Source organism: Cyprinodon variegatus, unplaced genomic scaffold, assembly GCF_000732505.1.
Source record: "Cyprinodon variegatus isolate N-32 unplaced genomic scaffold, C_variegatus-1.0 Scaffold65, whole genome shotgun sequence".
In the NCBI taxonomy this organism is placed as follows: Eukaryota; Metazoa; Chordata; class Actinopteri; order Cyprinodontiformes; family Cyprinodontidae; genus Cyprinodon; species Cyprinodon variegatus.
This window is the reverse complement of record NW_015150518.1, coordinates 696230-705339: the sequence shown is the minus strand read 5'-3', so window position 1 is coordinate 705339 and position 9110 is coordinate 696230. Positions and strand designations below refer to the sequence as shown.

General features: G+C 43.1%; 1 protein-coding gene across 1 annotated transcript; it reads right to left on the bottom strand.

Moving 5' to 3' along the window:
- Nucleotides 1–1366, bottom strand: LOC107082936 (olfactory receptor 1073-like). Its single transcript, XM_015371832.1, has 2 exons — nucleotides 1332–1366; nucleotides 1–1208 (listed from the first exon to the last, which is right to left on the bottom strand). Exon 2 carries the CDS (start codon nucleotides 1173–1175, stop codon nucleotides 225–227), a length of 951 nt encoding a protein of 316 aa, XP_015227318.1. The 5' UTR covers nucleotides 1176–1208; nucleotides 1332–1366; the 3' UTR covers nucleotides 1–224.
- Between the last annotated feature and the right edge of the window lie 7744 nt (nucleotides 1367–9110).

The window sequence follows — 9110 nt, the reverse complement described above, 5'->3', positions numbered from 1 at the left end:
CTCAAAGCTTCGATTCTGAGATGCAGGTTTTAATGAAAGTATCTAACTATTATGCTTTTTTACTGCCTATCAATTTTAATCCTAGTTTTAAACTTAATTTCTTCATGACAACATATGTATTGAGAGAACTGTACCCATTTTTTTCCCTTTGGTCAAAGCAAACCAAGTTTCCAAATTGACTCTGGACACCGTATAGCCATTTTTCAGAAGGGAGAAAGAAAGACTTAGTCAGTGACTTCAACTCTAAGAGGACAACATAGGTAATACAGCAGTACAGGTCTGATGGTCTGATCTCTGAGCCCATAGATGAGAGAGCTCAAACATCTAGGGAAGATTATAAAAAAAACATACAAAACATTCCAAACCCATAAAAATGCCAGCCTTGTTAAAATTTTGGAAAGACCAATGATAAGTGGGGTGTAAATAGTTGAGGAAAGACTCAGCCCAAGTTGAATTAAATTAAGCAGCAGGGTGTGACGGGCCTTATTTGCCAAAGCTTTATTTGTGGAGGCTGATCTGGCTGCTTTAATGACACCAACATAGGAGAAAGTTGCAGCAACACCAGCTGAAACAAACACAACACAGGTATAGGCTCTGTCATATTCGTTAGTTAAAGCCCCAAGAATCAAAGACACTGTAGAACAAAGGTCTTTAAGCTTCCAAATCTCATTTTTTTCTGATGAAGATTTTAGGAACCAAAAAACACGAGTGAGATTGTTTAAGGAGCTGACTGCCCAGATTGCCATGATTACCACGTTTGTATTTCTGATGGTGATGATAGAGGAGTGCCTCAGTGGGAAGCACACAGCCACATATCTCTCTAAAGGCATTACCACCAGTGTTAGCGGAGAAATTCCAGTTGTGAGACTGGCAAGGAAATTCAGGAAAATACAGATTGAATATGCCATTTTTACTTTGCAATTAGAAAGCAAAAAATGCAGCTGACTCTGTGCCAGCTGAAGAGTGTCTGTCAGAAGGAGGTTGTAGAGAAGAATGTACCGACTTGTGTCACGAAATACAGCTTTACTCCGGAGAGTGAACAGAATAGTCCCATTAATGTAGAGAAAAATAACAGATGGAACCGTAGACAGAGTTGCAACTATAATCGTTTTCAATAGTTCCTGATTCTCACTAAGAGATGTCATGTTCGACCCAGTCTGGGATCCATTCAGCATGCTGGTCACTTCTTAAAGCTAGATCAACCTTATCTGTAGGAAACAAAACAAAAAATCCATTAGTCATTACATAATTTTAAATGCAAAGTGTATTTTTAAACAATAATGGCTGGTAGGTGATAGAAAATGAAGAAGTCCAATAAAAGTATTATTTACCTATGTGAAGCTTTACATTAGATCAAGGATGCTTGTCATCTGCCTTTTCTTTAACAAAGTGGATGTATCAAGTCCTGCTCTATATAAATGTTCACATCACATTTCATGTCAGAACTGTTTGCTAATGATCTAACCGAATCGTAATGACCTTAGTCCTCTTGGGCAGTCCCTGGAAAGCTCATATGTCATGCATTTTGTATTAATGTTTTTGAGTTCATTTAATTCAATTCAGAAAGTAAAAAGTTTTAAATTTGCTAAACACTGTTTTTTTAGCCCTTTCATACACAAGATCAGAATTTCAAATGAATGCAATTCAGTCCATTTTATATATATATATATATATTTAGATTAAATCACAATTGCACATATTCCCATTCAGTCACAGTCACATTCAACTATGCAAACCATAACATTACATTTATATTGAATACAAAAACTGTGGATATGTAGATATTTACAAACACAGAAATCTCATGCCATAGCAAATTTAGAGTCTAAGAAAAATACTTTCAAGCTTTCCAATGTTTCCATCTGTTCAAATCTAGAACATAATTATCTTCTAACCAACTTAAAATCTGCAAAGGTCTGTGAAGGTCTCCTCTATAGTTATTTAAAACAAGTTACAGTTGGAGAAAAATAAAATGTGATAGGATCATCATTATAGAATAGAAAATCCCTTTATTGTTAAATAATTTGTTTAAAAAGCAAAAAATGAAAAGAATCAACGACATGCTTCTCCATCATTATCATTGCATGAGGATTATATTTGATTATGCGATCAAATGCTTGATGTTTTGAACGTTAAACAAAAGTCATGTGAAGAAACATTTGTCAGAGTCTTAATCATTACAGTAAAAACATTTGACATTAAAGGCATCTGATATGGCGAAGTGGTCTATTTTTCAGACATAGCTACTGTTATTAAACTGGTAATAACAAATACAGATAAGGATTTACACAGCAGACACAGCAGGTGAGAATAGCTGCAGATGCGGAAATCGAAACCATAGCGCCAACAAAAAAAAAAAAACAGAGCTAAACCAATTGTTGGGATCTGGAGGCTTGTCTAACTTTCTCCACCAGAGGGCGCCTGAGATCTTCCTTCTGAGGGCATGAGCTGACTTCTACACACCTGTTTCCCATCTGCTCATCATGAGGCTTACTTAAGGAGGAGGAGGCTGACACTTCCCTGCCAGAGTGTTTGCCAGTAATGGTACCAGCAAAACCTGAGCCAGCTTCTCTGATCAGTTCTCTGATTTTTGCAAACTAGTCTGACCCTGTGTTCTTCTGCATCTCAGATCCTGACTTATCTGGATATCAGCCTAATCCTGGAGAAAACAATCGCTGCCTGGAACCTGCCTGTCTGCCCTCCACCTCAGCCTCCATTTCTGCCTCTGCCCTCAGCTCTCAGCCTGCCGACCTGCCTCTGGACCCACAAGGTTTCCCCCCCCGCTGATCAGAATACCCTCTGAGCAGGTATTAAACCAAGTCACCGTTAAACTGCAAGTTTCCTGGATCCACTCTAACAGATCTGTCCTCCTCTAGTGCTTCCCTCCCGTGACCAGTCTGCCGAGCCAAGACCCCATTCACATTTCTCTGTAAACTTTGTAAATAAACCATTTAACTTTTTCCCTGTCTGCTGAGTGTTTCTGCATGTGAGTTAGACGCTTAGACCCCAACATGACACCAATCAGGTTCTGAAATTCAGAATCTGTAATGACTTAGAACAGAGGGACCCTGTATTAAGGCAAGACAGACAATGGGATAACTTAAAAGGCGTTGATTAAGGCAAGGGCAAACAGTTTGTAGATATGCAGCTGAAGAGGCTAAAGAGCCTGAGGCAGGTAGCTCTGGCGAGAGGAAACACAAGCTAGTGACCACAAAAACCTTAAAGAGGAGGATCTGAATGCACAAATCACTAATCTGATTTCAGAATTTAATTTAATCTGATGATTTGATTTGAGTGCAGCCCGTGCCCAGAGAACAAGGTCGATACCAGCCGGTCAGTTGACAAGACGCAATAGTTGCCACACAGAGAGATTCTTACACCAAAACTTTGAAGGACACTGAACTGACAGGAGATCAGATCCAAGCAGATGACAGAAGAAGGCAGGATAATCCACAGGGAGAAGTGAAGAAGCAGGATCAGTCACAGTAGAATCCAACAGAGCCAGAAGACCGGTAAGGCAAACAAATTGGAACGGGGCAGGCAGGCTGATAGGTCCGAAGACAGAAATGGGTAAGGATCAGACAATCAGAACACTATTAGTAATGGTAGAAAACTCTCACACAAGAGGATCAAGAATAATCTGGCACTGACGACTGGGAGCAAGCAGTTAAAATATAAGTAGGAGCAGGTGGATCAGATGAGAAGCAATGAGCAACTGGGCAGAATTGGACAAGTGAATGAAATGACTAATCAAGCCAGTCATCAGCGCCAAGATCATGACCGTATCCTCGGCCATCTGTTTTGCTAGAGTACTTAATCCATCTAGACCCTTTGTGATCAAACCATCAGGTTAATGTTAGTAATAACCAGAACAAGGAGTCAATCAATAGTGGTGTTTCTAGTTGGGGGAAAAAAGCAATTAAAGTGGGACAATCCGAGGGCTAGAGATTCATGTGCAAAGCTAACATACAGCTAGATCCAGGAAAGTATCAGTCAAACAACAGAGGTGCAATGGTGGTGAAAAGCGTTTGTTGAGCAGTGGAACATTGAATGCAGCCTGTAATGTTATTGCTCTTAGCAGTAAGTGTAATCCATTTGAGAACATGTGATGAAGAAATGTTCAATATGTTACCAGCGTTTCAGGTGTTTTTTGTGCTTGGAAGAAAACTATCTAAGGTGTCATCAGGATCAGAGTCAGAGGTTTGAATCACACCCTGCAAATAACGTTTTGAAAGTCCCTTTCGGGTTCCCACCAGGAACATTAGCCCCTAAAATGAAGTAAAAGTGATCTAAGTCTTTGTGAAAAATAAAAATTGATGTATAACTCAGCATATCTGTGTAACATCATTTCAGCCGTAAGAGACTAACACACACAAGAAGCCACACAATTAGAGAGATTAATTGATGAACCTGACAGTTCTGGAAGAGAGTGGCAAAGAGTTTGGATGATAATTGTGAGATAAGGAGAAGATACGTCTTCCCCCAAAAGAATGTTCTCGGGCCAGACTAAAGAGAAAAAGGTGCGAGAGAATGGTGGCAAGGAGAGTGTACAACATGAACCTGAGTATGGAAAGGATGGGAATTGATAATGAGAGAAAAAAACTGACATGTGAACTAGGCTGAGCCTGATAATGCATAAGAGGAATAAGACATCTAACAAACTTTTCGAGCAAATGAAATAACCCTACTGCATAAGGAGACTGCAGACTTAGCTCTGCCTGACAGGGAGAACAGAAGGTGACTTTGCTGAGCTTGAGAAGCTGCCAAATATAGATGCCAAACTCACCCAGAGCCATAGCTCTGTTGAACCGCCCACCCCCCCTGCTCTTATCAGTAATGATTCTTTATAAATAAGGTCGATTCCATTAAAAATTAGACCATAAGTGCACAGTCCTTTACCCTATCCTCTTCACCTTATACACCTCAGACTTCTGTTACAACTCTGAGTTGTGTCACATGCAGAAGTATGCAGATTACACAGCCGTTGTGGGGTGTATCAGGGACAACTGAGAAGAGGAGTACAGAAGTCTGGTTGTGGGCTTTGCCACCTGGTTCCGAACAAACCACTTGGAGCTCAACATCTCCAAGAAAAAGGAGTTGGTCATAGACTACGAGATGAATGGACCAAAGACTAAGCCGGTACTACTAGAGGGGGCTGAGGTGGAGGCTGTCGATTCATACAAATACCTTGGGGTTTGGCTGGATAATAAACTGGACTGATAACACACACCAACCACCTGCACAGGAAGACACAGAGCAGGATGTACCTCCTGGGGAGACTAAGGTTGTTTAACATCTGTAATAAGGTGTTGGAGATTTTCTACCAGTCTTTGGTTGCCAGTGTCCTCTTCTATCCTGTGGTGTGCTGGGGAGCAGCACATCCATGAAGGACATGTCCAGACTGGACAAGGTGGTGAGGTGAGCCGGCTCTGTGACTGGCAAGAAGCTGGAACCTCTGGGGATGTGGTTGAGACAAGGACACTTAGCAAACTGCTGGACATTATGAACAATACCCAGCCACCCTTTGCAGACTTCACCTCTAAGAGGAGCCTGATTATTCTGAAATTGGACCTCCCCATATACAGGACCAACAGACTGCTGAACTTCTTTGTTCACCAATCCTTCAAACTGTACAACTCCTCACTTGGGGTAAGGAGGAAGTGATAGGAAGAGCGAAAAAGGATCAGCAACCCCCTCCTTGGACATCTTATGCAAAACATTGTCAACATTCTCTCTAACTGTGCAATATTACATGCCAACTACTGTGTAGCCTGTCTATTTTTTTAACTTATTTATTAGGTCAGTACAGTTCTCCAGTGCAAGTACAATAACCCAAGTCAACTACTATGTAGCTACCAGTGAGTGGGAGAGAAATTCATTTGTTGGTCACTACATCTTTTTACCAAGAGTTTCACCCAGATTTTTCAGCGCACCATGCCCAGATGGGAGGCGGCCAGGGCTTTGAACCGGCTGCAGCAGAACAAGAGACGCGTCTTAGACTATGCTATTGAGTTCCGCACCTTAGCAGATGGCAGTGATTGGAATCCTGCAGCTCTTTTTGATGCCTTTTTAGATGGCCTTTCAGGTGAGCTCAAGGATCAGTTGGCTCCACTGGATTTACCCGAGGATTTGGAATCTCGTATCGCTTTGGCAACAAAGACTGATAAAAGACTCTATGAACGTCGGGGGGAATTAGTTTTTTCCAACAACTTTTCACTGAGAAACAATGCTGCTACAGGGGCTACTTCCTGGTGACCCCTCACTCCAGAGCCTGCTCCCTCTTTGTCTTTTGATCCATGAGTTTTGTCTGAGGTCTTTTGATCCATGAGTTTTGTCTGAGGTACCCATGGAACTTGGCCGGACAGTCCTCCCCCCGAGGAGTGTCAACGCCATTTTTCGGGAGAGATTGTGCCTGTATTGTGGTCAGTCAGGCCACCTAGTCTCCTCCTGCCCAACTAATAGGAGAAATCATAAGAAGAAAATAACCCTGGTGAGTGGTTCATCCTCTTCAGTCAGTCCCAAACGTCTCTCTCCTACTATATTGCTCACCACTTCTGAGAAGAATATTGAACTGAATGTTCTTATGGACTCTGGTGCTGATGCTGATGCTAACCTGATGGATGCTCGCTTTGCAGAATGGTTAAACCCAAGGGTTGTTCCCCTTGAGGAACCTCTACAGGCCACGGCTCTGGATGGATGTCATTTGTGGTCAGTGTCTCACCAAACCCAACCTGTCAAGATTACGTTCCCTGACCATCACTCTGAGATGTTTACATTTCTTCTAGCAGACTTCCCAGAGCATCCTGTAATACTAGGCCATCCCTGGCTAGTTCAGCATAACCCTAACGTTGATTGGTCCACAGGTTCTATTCTGTCATGGAACTGCAATTGTGTCCAGAACCAACAGGGTTCTGAAAATGTTTTTTCCCCTATATTAACCCAATCTACCTCTGAGGATTTAGACCCTGATATTCCTGAGCTATCCAAGGTTCCCACCTGTTACCACAACCTCAAGGAAGTGTTAAGCAATGCTCTGGCTACTTCGTTGCCTCCTCATCGGCCCAATGACTGCACTATTGATTTACTGCCTGGAAATGCACCCCCCAAGGGACGTCTTTATTTATTGTCCCTACCAGTACAGCAGGCTATGAAAGATTATGTGGAGTCAGCCCTCAAATCTGGAATCATTCGCCCATCCTTGTCCCCTGCGGGTGCTGGTTTCTTCTTTGTCGCCAAAAAGGATAAGTCCCTGCGGCCATATATCGATTATCAGTGACTCAATGACATCACCATTAAGAACAGGTACCCTCTTCCTCTCATCTCTTCAGCTTTTGAGATTTTGCAAGGTGCAAAAATTTTTACAAAGTTTGACTTAAGGAATGCTTAACATCTGGTGAGGATTAGAGACGGTGATGAGTGGAAGACCGCTTTTAATACCCCCAGTAGACATTATGAGTATCTTGTGATGCCTTTTGGACTCACTAATGCGGCAGCTGTTTTTCAGGCCCTAAAAAAATGATGTGCCTCGGGACATGCTCAACAAATTTGTTTTCATTTACTTGGATGAAATTCTGATCTTCTCGCCTGATGAGCAATCCCACATTGCACATTTTCGAAAGGTTCTCCAGTGTCTTCTTCTAGCTCTACGTGAAAGCAGAAAAGTGTGACTTCCATCTTCCCAGGGTGTCATTCCTTGGCTTCATCTTGGGTTGGGGGGATGCAGATGGATCCAGCCACGGTGGAGGCCGTTAGGGACTGGCCCGTCCCAACTTCAAGAAAAGAGGTAAAAGGTTTTTGGGGTTTGCAAATTTCTATAGGAAGTTCATAAGAGATTTTAGCACCATCGCAGCACCCCTGAATGCCTTGACCTCTCCTACCTCTAAGTTTCAGTGGTCTCCTCAGCCAGATAATGCCTTCCAGAAACTGAAGAACACGTTCACCTCTGCCCTGGTTCTCACCATACCAGATCCTCAACTTCAGTTTTGGGTTGAGGTGGATGCTTCAGACTCTGGAGTGGGGGCAGTTCTCTCTCAGCATTCAGTAGGGAATAACCGGATTCACCCATGTGCCTTCCTCTCTCGCAAACTATCTGCCAGTGAGAGAAACTATGATATAAGGGATCGGGAATTGTTGGCCATTAAGGTGGCACTAGAGGAGTGGCGTCACTTGCTTGAGGGGGCTTAACTCCCATTCATTGTTTGGACAAATAACAAGAACCTGGAATACCTTTGGAGGGCCAAGAGACTAACACCCCGTCAAGCCAGGTAAGCCTTGTTTTATAATTGTTTTAACTTCACTATGATCTATCGACCAGGTTCCAAGAATGTCAAACCAGATCCTGTCTCCCCTTCATGGCCCCACCTCCTCCCCTCCTAAGGCCCCTTCTCATATCATTCCATATTCATGTGTTGTGGGAGCCCTGATTTGGAGTGTGGAGGAGAGGGTCAACCTGGGACCTAAGCTCTGGAGAAAAAAAAAAGTTGGTTTGGAGGACATCCGTCCGGAGGCTCAGCAGCTGGGGTTTAGCCTCCGGACGGATGTCCTCCAAACCAACTTTTTTTTTCTCCAGAGCTTAGGTCCCAGGTCATCCATTGGGCACATGCTTCCATTTTTTCCTGTCACCAAGGGGTCGCACGTACGCTGTTTGTGCAGCGATTCTGGTGGTTGAAGAGATTCTGGTGGTCGTTGAAGAGAGATGTTGCTGAGTATGTGGCGGCCTGTCCGGTCTGTGCCCAGCACAAGCCTTCCAACACCAACTCTTCTGGGCTATTGCAGCCACTACCAATCCCCACTCGACCTTGGTCTCACATCTCTCTGGATTTTGTTACTGGACTACCGCAAAGGTAATACCACTATTCTCACTGTGGTCGACAGGTTTTCTAAGATGACTCACTTCATCCCTCTTGCTAAGTTGCCTACAGCAAAGGAGACTGCTGAGGTTTTGATCTCTGAAGTGTTCAGGATTCATGTTTTCCCGGCTTACATAGTGTCTGATAGAGGTCCACAGTTTATTTCCCAATTTTGGAAGGCATTTTGTTCACTGTTAGGAGCATCTACCAGTCTCTCATCAAGTTACCATCCTCAAACCAACGGCCTGTCTGAACGGCTAA

Coding starts and splice junctions, on each gene's coding strand:
- LOC107082936 (XM_015371832.1), bottom strand. CDS start 1,175: ATGCTGAATGGATCCCAGACTGGGTCGAACATGACATCTCTTAGTGAG.